Source organism: Rutilus rutilus (assembly GCF_951802725.1).
Source record: "Rutilus rutilus genome assembly, chromosome: 3".
Lineage (NCBI taxonomy): Eukaryota > Metazoa > Chordata > Actinopteri > Cypriniformes > Leuciscidae > Rutilus > Rutilus rutilus.
Genome location: NC_140211.1, coordinates 1640995 through 1660781, shown reverse-complemented (window position 1 = coordinate 1660781; position 19787 = coordinate 1640995). Strand labels below are relative to the sequence as shown.

Here is a 19787-nt window from a genome sequence, read left to right as displayed (position 1 = left end):
GTGTCTATGTGGTGTGTTTAATCTGCTTTAAGACAAAGCATGTGTAAGTTCATAAGTCGACGCCATTGCTGAGTATTTCCTCCTTAAACTGCAGTGAACCAAAGACAGTCTCAAAAACACGCTTTGAAATCGCTGGTGTTTCTGACGTCACAAACTACCTTGTAACCAATCAGATCAACGTGTGATCGTCAACCAGTGGATCTCTGAGCTGAGGGAGTGAGTGGAGGCGGGGCTCATTTGCATATTCATAGAACCACGCATACTAAATGAGGCAAGGGTGTCGAGTTACATTCAAGCTATTTTAAGGCATAAAAAAACTTTTAAATATATCATTTTGGTGATCAAAGATGAGTTGTAAGAGAGACAATTATTGACTACAGCGGGACTTTAAAAAAGTTATTACAATTTCAATTTATTATAATTTTCCATGTTGCATTTAATGTCTGGTAATTTGAACACACCTTCATGCATCTTTAAGACTCATAATCCACATTTTTACATAAGAAGTGTCAGGAATATAGATTGATCTTTCAGATGGCCGTTTTGTAAACTAAAAAAGAAATAGAGTAAAAACAGGAGTTAAGTTAACATTAAACACAGGTGTAGATAATAATCGTTCTCAGAAAATATTACTTCATTTTACTCAACTGTCTCCAACAGGTTCTTGTCAATGCAACTGTAAGTTTGTTATTTAGAAATGATTTTAATAACATATTAGCAGTCAGTAAAAGAACAGTCAGAATTAAACAAACAAGCACCTCGTTTGTCAAAGAATAACATCATAATCATAAAATAATAATAAATATAACAATAAATGAATAGCCGGGGGAATACTGTTGGTCTGTTTTATGTAGATTACCTGTCACACAAACTCACTGACAACACGTTTTATGTATTTAATTCATTTAATAGGGACATTGCATGTTAATGAACATTAGTATAAAAATACAAAATGTAAACATGCATTGCTCAATTACACCCGCAGTCCCTGAAAGAAAACAGTTGAAAATAAAACTCTGATTTTTGTTTTTCCGGTAATTCTTACTTTAAGAAAGAAGCGTGTGAAAATAAATAGTCATCAACAACATTTCAAATAACGGTAACACTTATTTGTGGTAAAGCTTTATAATAACGTTCAGTTGTAAGTCATTTATAAGTGGTTAGTTAATGATGAACTGATCATTTACAGAACAAAATGATTAGCAAGTGATATACTAACGTTTTATGTTCCGTTACAAGTGATTAGTAAATGATTAACTAATTATTTACGAAACATGACTATGTGTTCATAAATGATTAATAAGTGATATGGTCATTATTTTATGCATGTTTTGTAGATTCAGTTACAAGTCATTTACAATTGATTAGTTAATGATTAACTAATCATTTACAAAACATGAATATGCGTTTCATAATTGTTTTTTGTATTAACATACAAAACATACATAAAATGTTAGTAAATCACTTGCTAATCATTTATGAATGTTTATCATTAACTAACCACTTATTAATGACCTACAACTGAAGGTTATTATAAAGTGTTACCGGACTGGTTTGTTATATTTCTAAAGCATTTATCTTCTCTAATATAATTGTTCATTGTTTGTTCAGTGCATTAACTAATGTTAATAAATGACGTTTTTGATTTTAATCATGTTTAAATGAACTAAGATTAATAAACGCCGTAGAAGTATTTGTTAACATTAGTTTATGCGTTAACTAACAATGTGCTGTGTATCTCTAAAGCATGTATCTCGCTGGTTCAGTGTTGCACAGATTATAAACGGCTCATAAAAGCACAAGTACACTTTAAAAACGTGTCTTCGTGAATGTATAAATTATGATTAAGATTTAAAAGGCATTATGAGACGGTGATTACTCCTGTTGCTCCAGCACGAGGTGCGTGATTCGGTCCAGGTCTCGAAGCGCCGGGTGACACTGAAGGATCATGATGATCACGCTCTCCTGACCGGGGAAGATGGGCAGTAAACTCTGCTGGAGCGCCAGCGTCTCCTCCACTGACCTCTCGCTGACCTCCTGACCTCTGCCCCCTGGGGTCCGGTCCCGGTACTGCAGGAGCTCGGTGTGAGCGCGGGGCGCGGGTGATGGAGAGAAGGAGGACGAGGAACCGGCAAACGTGTGGCTTCCGGGAACAGGAGAACCGCTGAGAACACATTAACAGGAGACGCATGTTACACTGTATGACAAAAACATGCAAAGCATTTCTAAAACCGGTTGAAATCATGTATAAACAAACTCTCAAGGTCCTAGATAAAAAGCCCAGATAGTTTTCTTCATTGTAGTATTTAAGATTCAATATGCTGATTTGATACTTGTTTTTAAGATTCTATCTGGCCTCGCTCCCCCTGTTTTTAAGGGTTATATTGATCAGATAACAGGACGGTCATATAACTGTAAGGTCTCTTTGGCTTTTAGAGGAACACGTGAGTGGAATAGACTTCCAACGGAGTTGAAAGAATTAAACAAAAAAGCTGAAAATATGAATCAAAATTGTGCAAAAGAAATACAAATGTATAGGTATTCTGGTATGGTAGTTTTTATTTATTTATTATTCTTGTGTTGTGTATGTCCTTAACCCTGCAAAAGGGACAACCTTAACCCTGCAAAAGGGACAACGGATGAAAAATAGCCAGCGTTGGCTAAATCTGCCGCATTTTACCTATTGTTATGTACTATTAATGTGTGCCTGATTAAATAATAAAAAAAAGATATTAACAATAGTCTTGGGTTTGCTTTCCTATAAGAGGAAGACTGAAGAAACTCAAGACTGTGAAGATCAGACATGAATATCTGCTAAAAGTCAACACTGGCATGAAATGAAAAGTTTATCACTGCTTTCATATTTCACAAATAAATGGCCTCGTTTGGTGGATCTCCGAATAAACGGCACTGTGTTTATCAGGAAAACAACACTAATGCAAACTTTGGCATAAATGTTGTTAATATTCAGTTATAATAATGATCTGAGTTTGTGTATAAAAACAATGCACTGTAAATTCTGTCAAAAACAGAAATAAATGATGCACACTACCATTCAAAACTCTGAGTTCAGTAAGACCTTTTATATAAAGTAATACTTTTACTCATCAGGGACACACCGAATTGATCAAAAGTGACAGTGAATACATGTATAATGTTACAAAAGATTATTTTTCAAATAAATGCTGTTCTTTTGAACTTCCTATTCATCAAAAATAATCCTGAAAAATCAAATAAAATGTGTTTTCAACACTGATAATAATCATAAATGTTTCTTGAGCATCAGATCCTCATATTAGAGTGATGTGTGAAGGATCATGTGACACTGAAGACTGGAGTAATGATGCTGAACATCAGCTTTGATCACAGGATATAAATTACACTTTACTGTATATTCACATAGAGAACAGATGATTTACATTAGAATAATATTTCACTGTTTTTACTGTATTTTTGATCTGATAGACGAAGCCTTGGTGAGCAGAAGAGACTCTTTCAGACACATTTAATAATCTCACAGTGTTGAGCAGTCGTGTGTATCATGACAAACACACAGATTTCTCAGTAGAAGTGAGGATCACCTGTTGTGTTTGTGCAGGAAGTCTCTCAGGTGAGGTCCGCCACGGCCCAGAGGATCATCAGGCAACATGAAGAGATCTCCAGCAAACACGTACTGGAGCAAACTGACACACAAGCCAATCACTGATGAGAACAACTGTGTGTCATAGAGACGTGTGTAATAGAGCTGTGTGTGTGTGTGTGTGTGTGTGTGTGTGTGTGTAATAGAGCTGTGTGTGTGTGTGTAATAGAGCTGTGTGTGTGTGTGTGTGTGTGTGTGTGTGTGTAATAGAGCTGTGTGTGTGTGTGTGTGTGTGTGTGTGTGTAATAGAGCTGTGTGTAATAGAGCTGTGTGTGTGTGTGTGTGTGTGTGTGTGTAATAGAGCTGTGTGTAATAGAGATGTGTGTGTGTGTAACAGAGCTGTGTGTAATAGAGATGTGTGTGTGTGTGTGTGTGTGTAATAGAGCTGTGTGTAATAGAGCTGTGTGTGTGTGTGTGTAATAGAGCTGTGTGTGTGTGTGTGTAATAGAGCTGTGTGTAATAGAGCTGTGTGTGTGTGTGTGTAATAGAGCTGTGTGTAATAGAGCTGTGTGTGTGTCATAGAGCTGTGTGTAATAGAGCTGTGTGTGTGTGTGTGTGTGTGTGTGTGTGTAATAGAGCTGTGTGTGTGTGTGTGTAATAGAGCTGTGTGTGTGTAATAGAGCTGTGTGTGTGTGTGTGTGTGTGTGTGTGTGTGTGTAATAGAGCTGTGTGTGTGTGTGTGTGTGTGTGTGTGTGTGTGTGTAATAGAGCTGTGTGTGTGTGTGTGTAATAGAGCTGTGTGTAATAGAGCTGTGTGTGTGTGTGTGTAATAGAGCTGTGTGTAATAGAGCTGTGTGTAATAGAGCTGTGTGTGTGTGTGTGTAATAGAGCTGTGTGTAATAGAGCTGTGTGTGTGTGTGTGTAATAGAGCTGTGTGTAATAGAGCTGTGTGTGTGTGTGTGTAATAGAGCTGTGTGTCATAGAGCTGTGTGTAATAGAGCTGTGTGTGTGTGTGTGTGTGTGTGTGTGTGTGTGTGTGTGTAATAGAGCTGTGTGTGTGTGTGTGTAATAGAGCTGTGTGTGTGTAATAGAGCTGTGTGTGTGTGTGTGTGTGTGTGTGTGTAATAGAGCTGTGTGTGTGTAATAGAGATGTGTGTGTGTGTAATAGAGCTGTGTGTGTGTGTGTGTGTGTGTGTAATAGAGCTGTGTGTGTGTAATAGAGCTGTGTGTGTGTAATAGAGATGTGTGTGTGTATGTAATAGAGCTGTGTGTGTGTAATAGAGATGTGTGTGTGTGTAATAGAGCTGTGTGTGTGTAATAGAGCTGTGTGTAATAGAGATGTGTGTAATAGAGCTATGTGTGTGTGTGTAACAGAGCTGTGTGTAATAGAGATGTGTGTGTGTAATAGAGCTGTGTGTGTGTGTAATAGAGCTGTGTGTGTGTAATAGAGATGTGTGTGTGTGTAATAGAGCTGTGTGTGTGTAATAAAGCTGTGTGTGTGTAATAGAGATGTGTGTGTGTGTAATAGAGCTGTGTGTGTGTAATAGAGCTGTGTGTAATAGAGATGTGTGTAATAGAGCTGTGTGTAATAGAGATGTGTGTAATAGAGCTGTGTGTAATAGAGATGTGTGTAATAGAGCTGTGTGTAATAGAGCTGTGTGTGTGTAATAGAGCTGTGTGTAATAGAGATGTGTGTAATAGAGATGTGTGTGTGTGTAATAGAGCTGTGTGTGTGTAATAAAGCTGTGTGTGTGTAATAGAGATGTGTGTGTGTGTAATAGAGATGTGTGTAATAGAGATGTGTGTAATAGAGCTGTGTGTAATAGAGATGTGTGTAATAGAGCTGTGTGTAATAGAGATGTGTGTAATAGAGCTATGTGTGTGTGTGTAACAGAGCTGTGTGTAATAGAGATGTGTGTAATAGAGCTGTGTGTAATAGAGATGTGTGTAATAGAGCTGTGTGTAATAGAGATGTGTGTAATAGAGCTGTGTGTAATAGAGCTGTGTGTAATAGAGCTGTGTGTAATAGAGATGTGTGTAATAGAGCTGTGTGTAATAGAGATGTGTGTGTGTAATAGAGCTGTGTGTGTAATAGAGATGTGTGTGTGTGTAATAGAGCTGTGTGTGTAATAGAGATGTGTGTGTGTGTAATAGAGCTGTGTGTAATAGAGATGTGTGTGTGTAATAGAGCTGTGTGTGTAATAGAGATGTGTGTGTGTGTAATAGAGCTGTGTGTGTGTAATAGAGCTGTGTGTAATAGAGATGTGTGTAATAGAGCTATGTGTGTGTGTGTAACAGAGCTGTGTGTAATAGAGATGTGTGTGTGTAATAGAGCTGTGTGTGTGTGTAATAGAGCTGTGTGTGTGTAATAGAGATGTGTGTGTGTAATAGAGCTGTGTGTGTGTGTAATAGAGCTGTGTGTGTGTAATAGAGATGTGTGTGTGTGTAATAGAGCTGTGTGTGTGTAATAAAGCTGTGTGTGTGTAATAGAGATGTGTGTGTGTGTAATAGAGCTGTGTGTGTGTAATAGAGCTGTGTGTGTGTAATAGAGCTGTGTGTGTGTAATAGACCTGTGTGTAATAGAGATGTGTGTAATAGAGCTATGTGTGTGTGTGTAACAGAGCTGTGTGTAATAGAGATGTGTGTGTGTAATAGAGCTGTGTGTGTGTGTAATAGAGCTGTGTGTGTGTAATAGAGATGTGTGTGTGTGTAATAGAGCTGTGTGTGTGTAATAAAGCTGTGTGTGTGTAATAGAGATGTGTGTGTGTGTAATAGAGCTGTGTGTGTGTAATAGAGCTGTGTGTAATAGAGATGTGTGTAATAGAGCTGTGTGTAATAGAGATGTGTGTAATAGAGCTGTGTGTAATAGAGATGTGTGTAATAGAGCTGTGTGTAATAGAGCTGTGTGTGTGTAATAGAGCTGTGTGTAATAGAGATGTGTGTAATAGAGATGTGTGTGTGTGTAATAGAGCTGTGTGTGTGTAATAAAGCTGTGTGTGTGTAATAGAGATGTGTGTGTGTGTAATAGAGATGTGTGTAATAGAGCTGTGTGTAATAGAGATGTGTGTAATAGAGCTGTGTGTAATAGAGATGTGTGTAATAGAGCTGTGTGTAATAGAGATGTGTGTAATAGAGCTATGTGTGTGTGTGTAACAGAGCTGTGTGTAATAGAGATGTGTGTAATAGAGCTGTGTGTAATAGAGATGTGTGTAATAGAGCTGTGTGTAATAGAGATGTGTGTAATAGAGCTGTGTGTAATAGAGCTGTGTGTAATAGAGCTGTGTGTAATAGAGATGTGTGTAATAGAGCTGTGTGTAATAGAGATGTGTGTGTGTAATAGAGCTGTGTGTGTAATAGAGATGTGTGTGTGTGTAATAGAGCTGTGTGTGTAATAGAGATGTGTGTGTGTGTAATAGAGCTGTGTGTAATAGAGATGTGTGTGTGTAATAGAGCTGTGTGTGTAATAGAGATGTGTGTGTGTGTAATAGAGCTGTGTGTGTGTAATAGAGCTGTGTGTAATAGAGATGTGTGTAATAGAGCTATGTGTGTGTGTGTAACAGAGCTGTGTGTAATAGAGATGTGTGTGTGTAATAGAGCTGTGTGTGTGTGTAATAGAGCTGTGTGTGTGTAATAGAGATGTGTGTGTGTAATAGAGCTGTGTGTGTGTGTAATAGAGCTGTGTGTGTGTAATAGAGATGTGTGTGTGTGTAATAGAGCTGTGTGTGTGTAATAAAGCTGTGTGTGTGTAATAGAGATGTGTGTGTGTGTAATAGAGCTGTGTGTGTGTAATAGAGCTGTGTGTGTGTAATAGAGCTGTGTGTGTGTAATAGACCTGTGTGTAATAGAGATGTGTGTAATAGAGCTATGTGTGTGTGTGTAACAGAGCTGTGTGTAATAGAGATGTGTGTGTGTAATAGAGCTGTGTGTGTGTGTAATAGAGCTGTGTGTGTGTAATAGAGATGTGTGTGTGTGTAATAGAGCTGTGTGTGTGTAATAAAGCTGTGTGTGTGTAATAGAGATGTGTGTGTGTGTAATAGAGCTGTGTGTGTGTAATAGAGATGTGTGTGTGTGTAATAGAGCTGTGTGTGTGTAATAGAGCTGTGTGTGTGTAATAGAGCTGTGTGTAATAGAGATGTGTGTAATAGAGCTATGTGTGTGTGTGTAACAGAGCTGTGTGTAATAGAGATGTGTGTGTGTAATAGAGCTGTGTGTGTGTGTAATAGAGATGTGTGTGTGTGTAATAGAGCTGTGTGTGAATGTAGTTTGTGTCTCCTGAAAGAAAGAGTTGATTCTGAACTGAAACGAGTCGTCAGTAATTCAGTCTCACTTCCTGCTGAAGGTTTGTAACTAATTTGAGTTACACAATTTAAGTACTGAGTAATATTAAGCAACTACATGCACTTACTGCAGGGTTAGGGTAGGATTAGGATTTGGTTGATGGTTAGTTGCGTGTAATTATGCATAATTTACTGTTACATGTAACATTATGTAACAAGGACACTGTAAAAGAAAGTGTTACCCTAATTTGCATAATGTCACCCGATTGGCTGAGCAGCGTCTCTTAGCCCCGCCCTCAAACACTGTAGTGTATCTGAGACTTGAAGAGTTTGGTTCGTGTTGTTCATGTGGAGAAGACGCTGTTTTGATGAGACTGATACGGTAAAACCCACGCCATCGTCACTGTTCGTATCACTGTGATCAAGAGCTCAGATTCAGATATGATAATGAGCGTTTGCTTTCTGACCAATCACAGCAGAGCAGCTCTCAGAGAGGAGGGGCTTAGAGAGACTGAATCTTTGAACGAAGCGTTTCAGACACTGAGAGAAAATATATGGATATTATGAGAGTGTTTTTGACCTTGGATGAATGTGAACCTGTTGTAAGAGACTCATAAACATAAACAGGAGTCTTAATAGTAGCACAACAGGGGCACTTTAAGGCATTGATAATTCAGGATAACTCTTTAAATGTGACTGTTTCAGAAGGAAGGCAGCAGAAATACACTTCTGTCTGAAACACCACACTTTACACGAGTTATGCCAGGGGGAACTGAAGATAAATGAGTGTAACTACACTGTCAGTTCTACCTCTTCTTTATGATGTCTCTCCACGCCGGCGATTCGTCCACTAGATCCCGCAGGTTGTCGTTCGTCACGATCACTCCGTTCGTCTTCTGCGCCAGCGCCAGCATGAACCTGAAGAACAATCACTCGTCATCTGGAGAAATCAGCGTTTCATCACAGCTGCCGCTCAAAACACATATTCAGGCATAAATGTAAGATTTGTGTGCTTCAACTGCATATAAAATGTCCTTCCGTTTGAATTACATTAGTTACATAAACTAATAAACTTATTAAACTGTCAGTCGAACATAACTGAAACTGATCAGATTTCATGGCATAGTTTATCATTAACTATTTGCTTTGATTTTATTCAAAATGGATTCATTCAAATAGCTTAAATCAGTATAAATTATTGTGAAAACAATTAAATTCAGTTAAAAAGTATAAACATAGTCTGAAAATTAATATAATATAATAAAATAATAAACTTGTCAGTCATAAATATATGATTTTTTTATTTTTTTACATTTATGTACAGGTCATATTTCTGTATTAGTATTAATAAATTGAACGTTTTAAATGTACAATAACCAGGTTTATACATTTATCATCAATAAATCCAGTTTACTTCAATCTCATACATTTTAACTAACTGGATATTGCTTGTTTCACAGCTAGTCATATTTGAACCATATTCATAAAAAAATCGAATTGTTTTTACAATGAACAGATTTATGCTGATTGCAGGGGATTGAATGTATATTTTGAGAGCAGAAATCTGTTCATTTATGTTTGACTGACATTACGTTTATTAGTGTGTTAAGTTAAAAACTGTGTTATTCAAATGCATGGATATTTTATATGCATTTCAAATACATATATTTAAAATTCTTAAATGATGGAAATCATGGCAAGAAAAACACAATAACTTAAATTCTGATGATAAAACTGATAGTTGTTGTTTGAACATCAACTAAATTGTCAGATAATATTACAGATGATCTTTGATTTTGAACGAAATATGTATATTTCTGTCATCATTTACTCATTCAAACCATAATTTCTCAAAGTATCTTCTTCCATGTTTTGCAGAAGAGAGAAATGGTCCCTCTGGAACAGTGTTGGTCTGAGAGGAGATGATGAGTTACCGGTCGTCGTAGGAGTTGATTCTCTTGCCCTCGACCTCTCTGGAGGGAGTGTATGAGACGAAACCCAGATCATGCAGGTCAGTCAGGTAATGCTTCTCTACAGGAAACACAGAGCACACTAAATAATACAAGATTGACCTTGTTTGCCCAGCACTGCATATTAATTAGCATTTAATCATGTAGATCGCATTTAATAAATGACACTTTCACGAAAACTTCTTCAATGGGCTTGTTTGCATGTTTGGGCTGAGCTTTCCTTGCGTGACCAGTAGGTGGCGTTCACAAGCTTCTTTCTCCAACCATTAATGGTAACTTTAACTACAATGTTTTACTGATCATTCTAACTCTTTGAGAACAGGGAAGTCCACACAACTATTACCATAAAGGCATAGAGGAACGATATCATTGGATAATGATGTCATAACTACTTTTAATAAATCTGTTTGAGGCATCTGAGGACTATCTCAAAATGTTCTCAGTTGTTTTGCTTTATTTCCAGATTCAATCACAGACTCGATCTAGAGCTCGTTCGCACATGCGCACTCTTCAAAAACTACGCTTTAAATCTCTTGACAAACTAAAAGACGTAAATGACATTTGTATGTATTATAAATAAACATATATAGATTGTACTGAATGTCAGCTTGCTTATATTCCTCAAAATAATGATTTATTGAGTCCACATGTCATGAAAACAAGAAACTCTTCTTCTAACCGCAGGCCGAGATCTGTCGCTCCAAACACACAACTCTGCGATGCTGTTTGCGAATGTTCGTTAGAACGATGGTTTCGGGAAACACATCCCTGATCGATTCCTGCTTGATGATGGACAATCAAAATATTGGCAGCCAATCAGAATCCACCTGACTTTGAAGCGCTCGTGCATTTAAAGCGACAGGCCCCAAAGTCCTCAGCCTAGCACGTGTTTACACTGAAAAACAACTGGAAAAGAAGTGCAGTGGAATAGAAAAATGCATTTTGTCTCAAGAAACGTATAGTTCTTGGTGTGAACGAGCCTTAAGATGTCACTGAGGCATAAAGTGAGCCTCACCTTTAGTCTTGGAGTTAAACTTCTGCCTCCACTGAGGGATGAACACAGTGATTTCTCGATGTCCTCTTGCCCAGAAGTGCTGAACGGCCAGAGCGATGCCTCGACAGGAGAAGAACACTCCCAACCCGTGACTGTGGAGGATCAGATCACATTCACACAGTTTCACTGCTCATTTCACTCCCTGGTTCGTGTGAGTAAACACTGAAACATTCACTCCCTCATCAGCATTAGGAACCCCTAACCCTAACCCTAACGCATCATCAGCTGGCTCAGGATTATCTTATCAGTAATGCCATCATGTCTTCTCGTCACTGCAAAAGCGCTGTTCATCCTCTGTATTTCCAGTACGAATACATCAACATGCAAGTCTCCCTGTAGTCAATAATTTTATCCCTTAGAACTCATCTTTGATCACCAAAATTACATATTTAAACATGTTCTTAAAATAGCTGGGATGTAACTCGACACCCTTGGCTCATTTAGTATACGAGGTTCTATGAATATGCAGTCTTGTTTTAAAGTCCCCCTGTGGTGAAAATCCAGCTTTTAATGTTGTTTATGTGTCTATGTGGTGTTTTTAATGTGCGTTAAGACAAAGCATGTGTAAGTTCATAAGTCGACACCATTGCTGAGTATTTTCTCCTTAAAACTGCAGTGAACCAAAGACAGTCTCAAAAACACGCTTTGAAATCGCTGGTGTTTCTGACGTCACAAACTACCTTGTAACCAATCAGATCAACGTGTGATCGTCAACCAGTGGATCTCTGAGCTGAGTGAGTGAGTGGAGGCGGGGCTCATTTGCATATTCATAGAACCGCGCATATTAAATGAGGCAAGGGTGTCGCGTTACATTCAAGATATTTTAAGGCATGAAGACATTTTTTTCCAAGGAAAAAAAGTTTAAATATGTCATTTTGGTGATCAAAGATGAGTTGTAAGGGATAAAAAGGGGTAATTTAATATCTATTTTTATTAATATTTATTGATTAAATGTAAGAATTTAACATAAAATATAATGCATACATCCAATTAGATTTGAATAATGGCATTTTTCTAACCTAACTAAATGAATGCATTTTATTTTATGTCAAATTTTTTACATTTAATCAATTAATATGAAGTCAGTCAGCACAAAAACACACCAAATATCATCAAATTGATCCATGTCGACAACATTTTCTTTCAATATGGCAGTCGACCGAGACACGCCCTCTATAGCACGCATCATATTGCGATGTTTACCTCATTTAGGGATGTGGCGGTGAGGATATTTTCCCACCGGTAATCGACGTGTGACAACACCGGTAATACCGGTATCACCGGCGGGGGCTTTTAAATCGCTAATTTAAAGGCGAAAGTAAAATGCTGCGGCTGTGTGCATTTTAGTTTCGCTTTCAAATTAGCGCCAATTCGGGGCGGTTTGCTTGAATGGTGAGTTCATTAGCCTATTATTGTTAATGAAAAACACAACAACAAAATTCGCTTAAAATACATTTCAGTTGTCAGTCAGTTCTTCGCTCTCGTGATAGATGAAATCTGTCTCCTGTTGCTGATCTGTGCTGCGACTCTCGTTCAGCTCACGGTTTATTAAGCAGACACCATTCAGTTTTTGAACTGTAGTGTCTGTTATATAGACTATCGTAGCAAGCCTACCTCATTGCAACATTGCTGCCGTCGATGATGACCTGACGCAGCATGGGGTCGCCAGGCTCGTCCGACAGATGCAGTTTGAATGGCGTCTTCAGGCTCTCGAGGAACCGCTGAGGTCCTGTGACCACAGACGTCTCCGACGCTCTCGGTTTGGGCGCGATGACGTGATTGGGGAGATTTGGGAAACCGAGATCCGTGTTTGGTTTGATCCTCCGTGGAGGCGACTGTGCCGGCAGATTCCCTGGCTGTGAGTCGGGGATCAAGGTTTCGAAGGCGTATGTAGTCATTGGCGGGCCTCTCACGGAGGGAACGCTTAACGGTTTGGACATGCCAAGCTTGGTCGCTCCGTTTCTGCTCCCAGAATCGACTTTTTCAAAATCTGCCACTGGTTTCGTCTCAATCGTCCAATCAGCTCGCTTTCCACCATTTCTCGTCCCAATCGCATGTTCGGCGAACTCTTGTTTCTGCAGTTGCATGAGCAGCTCGTGTGGCTTGAGCTCGGGTAGATTGCCATACACTTCCATCACTCTGTCCTCAGTGTATCCACAAGTGGCCGCCGCCTTCTTCAACACCCCCAAGACGAAGTCTTCCTCTTTAGCATTCTCCTCTCCTACTTCAGTGGCCTCGTGCGTTTCGCCAACCGCATTGTCTTTATTCTTCCGCTGGTTAGTTTTGTCGTGCTCCTGTTGAATCAAATCCAGAAGCTGCGACGCTTCTTTAGGGCCGGTTCGGGCCAGAACGTCGTGCACAACCTCTTCGGTGAATCCCATGGCGCTGAAGAACTTGAGAAGGTGCTCGAACTCCTCTTTGTTTCTCGCGGACGACGGAACAGCAGGAGTCTCGGATTCAGGTTCTGGTTCTGGAGACTCAGGTGAGTCGAGGGTAAAGCCTTGGGGAAACGGACCGTGGGATTCATTTCTGAAATCATCCGTGCTGTTAATCCTGTCATAAGCAGATTGCGGATGCTGGGAATGTGAGTTTTCTGCGGTATGATTATAAACGCTTCTCTGCACCGCTAATGATCCATTGGCTTCCAATGGGATTAGACCTTCCTGGTGCCGCTTTGCATACGAGTCCAATCCGGACTGCTTCACCAGGTCCAGCAGAGCCTCCTTCACCATCACCGGTAACACCAGCAGGTCAAGGGTGTGCCGGTCCTCCAGATTCTCAACCAGGGACTTGAAGGCCCGACGCGACTCCAGGGATTCTCCCGCTATCCCGATCCCGGTCTCGGCACGCCGTCCCTGGCTACTCCTGTATTTCTCCACCAGGTCTGTGATAAAGGAGTAGGCTTTCACCACAGGTTCTGCCAGTCCGGTTATGAGGAGAAAGCCTTGGGATCCCAGCTGCAGGAGGGTTTGGAGACAGGTTTAACAAACAGAACCGGGATCATTATAACTACACAACAGGATTTACTATGGCAATTCAAGAGCATAGTCACGGCAAATTAGTATGCATTTTAATTTTGTATCTCAGGTAAACTTTATCTTGCATTTCATGCATTTTATTTCACAACCTTTCAGATAACCTTCATCTTGCATGTTATTCATTAGTACTGTATGCATTTTTATTAGTGATGCAGTAAGCAATTCAAGAGCATATTCACGGGCAAATTAGTATGCATTAGGAGTCTAACGATACCCTCATGTCACGATACTCAACTAACGGTACGATATAATTGCGATACTCCAAGACATATGGGAAAAGGTTAACAAGGTGACTTGGTGCTGGTGACCCAATGCACAGGACAATGATGAATAATATAATAATATTCATGATTCTGAAGTTGAAAATACAGAAGTATTTTAGATGAATATGCATGCACTCTGTCACTGACTAGATATAGCCTATTTAAAATAATGTTGGCCACTTTTTACTGGTAATATAAGACATTTGGCATTATCAGGACCAACAAATATTCCCCCATTGCATTCTTATACATTATATTCAACATGATATATAGTAGTTTAATGTAGTACTGACACTAAACTCTGTAAACGTTGTGACATTGTACACGATACATACTGTCACTAACCACGATATATATTGTTGTATTTTTGTATTGTGATATATTATGACATGATATATTGTTACACCCCTAGTATGTATACATTTAAATTAGATTTCGCAGGTAAACTTTATCTTGCATTTCATGCATTTTATTTTGCAACCTTTCAGATAAACTTCAACTTGCATGTTATGTACTGTATGCATTTTTATTAGAGATGCACCGATATGAACATTTTGGCCGATACCGATAACCGATCATTCTTTATAATTGAAAGCCCATAACCGATATACTTGCAGATAAATCTAAATTCACATTTGTATATACTTTTTGAGAGCCTGATTACAAAAACAAAAGTCTCACTATGTCCCAAACACACAATTATAGTGTTCTCATGATCGTTTTATGTAGCCGATATGACAGATCTGCACTACTTTACTGTATTTTCCTTTTTTAAAGTGATTCCAATCATATTTCAAGCAGTTCAAACACTGTGCGCATCTGAAGAGTCTCAGCTGAAGGAAATACTACATGATTTATCAGCTTTAATATATCGGAGAAATTATCTTATCGGGCCGATAACGATAACATTAAAAATGAACATATATCAGCCAATACCGATGAGGTGGCCGATATACCGTACATCCCTAATTTTTGTTTTGAAACATTTATCTTGCATTTTGTGCGGTTTCTCAGGTAACCGCTATCTTCTTACTTAGATATTTAGGGGACACTAAAACCTTAAAAGCGTTTGTACTTTTTCCACTAAAATGTTACGTTTTCCCAAATGTACACTTTCCATGCACATGTCATTTATTAGACAAAAACTTGATTACAGAAAGCAAACTTTTCCTAGACCACTATTAAAATTAAAATGCCACACTTGTGTGTTTTTCAAGATACCGTATATTCAAGTTATGCATTTTTATTTTGTTTCTCCAGGGAACTTTATCTTGTTTCAAGAATTATTAGATATTTCTCGGGACAGTAAGACAAAATACTGCCAACGAAACATAAAATAATGCATTGGAGTACATGATATTTTCACTTACCACTATATGCGCAGAGGTATTTTTAGTCAGGCAGTCCATAAACAGCCCTTTGGCACCACAGAACACACAGTGAAGCACTTCGGGAAACTGGAACTCTTGCTGAGCTTCCTGATTGACGACACCTTTCACGAAAATCTAAGAGTCGCGAGTAAATCAACAATTCACACAATAGCAATAACAGAAACCATGGTAGCACTTTACAGTAGGGTCAGTTATGGGCTCTGAACTGATCTTACATTGAAGCCTCGAGTTAGTTAGAAACTTTCCGACTGTAGATCGATGGCAGGTACGGGGCATTTTGACCCAGAAGATATTTAGAAAATGTTTTTTTTTTTTTTTTTCTCATTTGCTCCATATAGAGCCATAAGGCCATCTAGAGTAGGGCTGCACGATTTGGGGAAAATGTCATATTGCGATAATTGAGGTCAATATTGCGATTACGATTGCGATATGCGATATAATAAACAAATGGTTTCATGAGTCAACTTGCTTGGTTCTCAAGGAAAATAAATGCACACACAGATTAGTGATAATCAGCCTAAAGAAAAAAGTTCTTTAGTCAAGAGCAGTGAGTGTTTTTCTCTGTTCCCTTTGTTCTTTGATTAACTTTAGCAACATATATATTTTTTTTTTGCATTTTAACAAGAACAAAAGATAATTTACATACAAGAGTACATATAACCATACATGTCAGGTTAAAGAAAAATAATAATAATAAAAAAGAAATTGAAAAAAAAAAAGAATAACTTTAGCGACAGATCAGATGTAATTAGTGGCTACTGTACTGTCCCTTTAAGACCAGCCGCTGTCAGAGACGCGGATCTCACACGCGCCTCATTCTTTCACGAGTTATCACAACTCTTCGTGTTCATCATAAGACTACTCTTATGTTATGAAGACACTCGACAAAAATACATTTTTGCATAATTGTTTGTGTTATTGTTCGTTCAAGCTCGAAAGATAACTGTATTCTGTCATGCTGTTTTGTGCGCACGCACGATATTAGCGCGAGTCTTTCTGTCTGTCACAGTCAGGACATTCACAGGCAGCGCGTTCATTTTGGCATACATGTGTGTTGTTCGTTCTACCGCGAAAGAGAACTTGATACTGGCGCGCGTCTATCTGTGTGTGTGTGTGTGTGTGTACATGTGTGTGTGTGTCAGGAGGACATTCACAGGCGGCTCGTTCTTTTATGTCTTATCGCGCATGAATGGTTTAAAAGCATTTGCATTAATAAGTGCGTTAACAGCGCTAATTTGTTTATTTAATATAAAATCGCAGCATTTTGCGTCATATAATCGCGTAGGCTTGACATCGCGATTGCGATTGCGATACGATTAATCGTGCAGCACTAATCTAGAGTCATGAAATATCATGATATATTATAATTTTTCCAAAAGAGGTCGGCAAAGACACCCAATGTAAGATATTTAGAGCTGAATTAAAAGGGTTATGCATGAAATTGTGAGTTATTTTGAATTTAAGTTGAAAGAATGTGAGGAATGTGCTTAAATGAGTATTTATTTATTATTTATTGATCAAATCTAGTCATTTAAAGGTAAATAAAATAAAAAATAACTAAAAATATCATTAAAAATTTGAATTTTTTTATCAAACTGAAATAAAAATAAGCTTTCTGGACAAAAATAATAATATATATAAAATAATAAAATAAATTAAGTATAATTTCAGGGCTTCATGTCATTTTGACCCAGGAGGGAAGGATGAGGGTAAAGTGCTGTAATCAACACTGACATGTATGATAGATAGACAGACAGACTGACAGACAGACAGACAGACAGACAGACAGACAGACAGACAGACAGACAGACAGACAGACAGACAGACAGACAGACAGACAGACAGACAGACAGACAGACAGACAGATAGATAGATATATAGATATATAGACAGACAGACAGACAGACAGATAGACACATAGATAGATAGATAGATAGATAGATAGATAGATAGATAGATAGATAGACAGACAGATAGATAGTTGTGCACCTTTGCCGCCTGCACATCTGGTGTCGATCCGCTCAGCTGGAGCCAGATGAGACCGCTCTGAGCCGACTCTTCTTCTTCTGCTCCGATGACCAGCGTGACCCCGAACACTCGCTCCACCGAGGGTCTCAGTGCCTGCAGGGCCCCCCCCAGCACACCTGCACAGGTGAACTCATCCTCCACACACACACGGGGGACACACTCCTCCAGAGCCGGGCCTGAGAGAGCCATCACACACTCACTGAGGGAGACACGAGGATCAGCATCAGTGAATCAGAACAACACTGGAAACATCGAGTTCTGCTCATGGACTCAAACTAAAGGGCCTTTCAAACCAAGTCATAAATTTGACCTTTTATGTAATACTTTGTCAACTCACCCTATATATATATATAATAGAAAACATGGTAGTACTTTACAGTAGGGTAAATTATGGGTAAATATATATATATATAAGAGCATCAGCAATTCAGTGATCATCAGTCAGAACAACCCTGGAAATATCAATTTCTGCTTATGGACTCAAACCAAATTTTGTTGACAATTCACATGCTTCCAGAGCCAGGCCTGAGAGAGCCATGATCCACTCACTGACGGAGACACAGGGAACCGCATCAGTATATCCTTTACATATATAAGAGCATCAGTGAATCAGTGATCATGAGTCAGAACAACCCTGGAAACATCAAGTTCTGCTTATGGACTCGAACAAAAGGGCCTTTCAAAAGATTAAATGTCACTCAACAAATTTAGCACTTTAAGCCCAAATACAAAAGTAACTGAATATAGAGACTCGTTTCAAAATTTCCACAATGCCATAATGATAAATGTATACATACTAACTCATAAATGTGACTTTTTATGTCATAATTTGTCAACTTACTATCTATATCTATATATATCTATATCTATCTATCTATCTATATATATATATATTAGCACTATCAAATACATTTTATAAAAAATGTCTATCATCAGTTATTCAACTAAATTGTCAAAACAACATTTTAAAAAGAAGTTGAATAAGCATTTTATATTATATATAGATTTTACACACACACACACACACACACACACACACACACACACACACACACACAGACACACACACACACATATATATATTAGCGCTGTCCTAATTAATCACATCTAACATAACATTTTGTAAAATATATAACATGTGTGTATATGTATGTATTATCCGAGAAAAAAATGTATTTATCTGAAAGGTAAGTTTATTCTATGACTTATATCAAGGCTTTTGAATATTTAGCCCACATATTTAATTTCACAAATTTTAATTGAAGATATGTAGCAAAACTATGAATTCAAATTGAACACTTTCACTCAATTTGCCTATATGTACAGCTAATTCATGGAATTATTGAATAATAACACCATCAATTACAATAGGTAGGTAACATGCCACTCGGGGCCTTCAAATAAAATATGTAAATATTGATATGCCTGTATATAGCCTAAGTCATAGAATAAATGTACCTTTTAGATGAACCTTTTTACTGGAATTCTTCTGTTATTAAACTGCCAAAACATCTGACACCAAATGTCTAATTTTATATTTTCACCTCAAAATAAACACTATAAATGCACTCAAATCTAAAAACATGAACGTGTCCACAAATCCCTCATTAACAAAACTTTGACATTCAACATAATACAACAATTTTACAGAGATACAAAATTAGATCAGCTAACCTCAAATCTCTCAAATGTTGATATTCAGATGAGATTAAAAATAGGGTAGTCATTAATATCCATCCGATACTGTTCAAACATCGGCCGACTGATTAAAGTTCAACTGGTTGCATAATAATATTGTTCCATAAGCGAATAACAACTGAAAACGATTCGTTAGACTAAAGCAGAAACAGTTTCACAGCCTTGACAAACACAAACACAAGAATAAAATGGACAGGTTTGTGTGTAAGATATGTAGGACTGAAGGACAGTAAACGTGTTCTTACCATAATCGCTTATAACTTTAAACTGGGTCTTTTCTCGACGTGTTTAAGAAGCGCTCGCGATCTGGATTATAAACACAATCCGAATTCAATCTAGATCGAGTCCTTCTCGGTTATAAACGGCTCGTTTTGTTTCAGAAATCACCTAGAGCTTTAGGGAGACTCGTTTGTCCACATTCAGGACTGGTCATGATGATTGTTGTCGAAATGAAACTAAAGGGAAAGTTTGCGATGAGACTCTACCGT

The 19787-nt window shown here is 38.2% G+C and overlaps 1 protein-coding gene across 1 annotated transcript; it reads right to left on the bottom strand.

Annotated features, from left to right (window-relative positions):
- Window positions 1-886: 886 nt before the first annotated feature.
- Window positions 887-19762, bottom strand: khnyn (KH and NYN domain containing). The gene is made up of 9 exons (XM_084403993.1): window positions 19545-19762; window positions 17563-17800; window positions 15553-15687; window positions 12496-13838; window positions 10843-10973; window positions 9792-9888; window positions 8668-8775; window positions 3582-3683; window positions 887-2164 (listed from the first exon to the last, which is right to left on the bottom strand). The coding sequence occupies exons 2-9, from the start codon at window positions 17788-17790 to the stop codon at window positions 1876-1878; spliced, it is 2433 nt and encodes an 810-aa protein (XP_084260119.1). The 5' UTR covers window positions 17791-17800; window positions 19545-19762; the 3' UTR covers window positions 887-1875.
- Window positions 19763-19787: the final 25 nt, after the last annotated feature.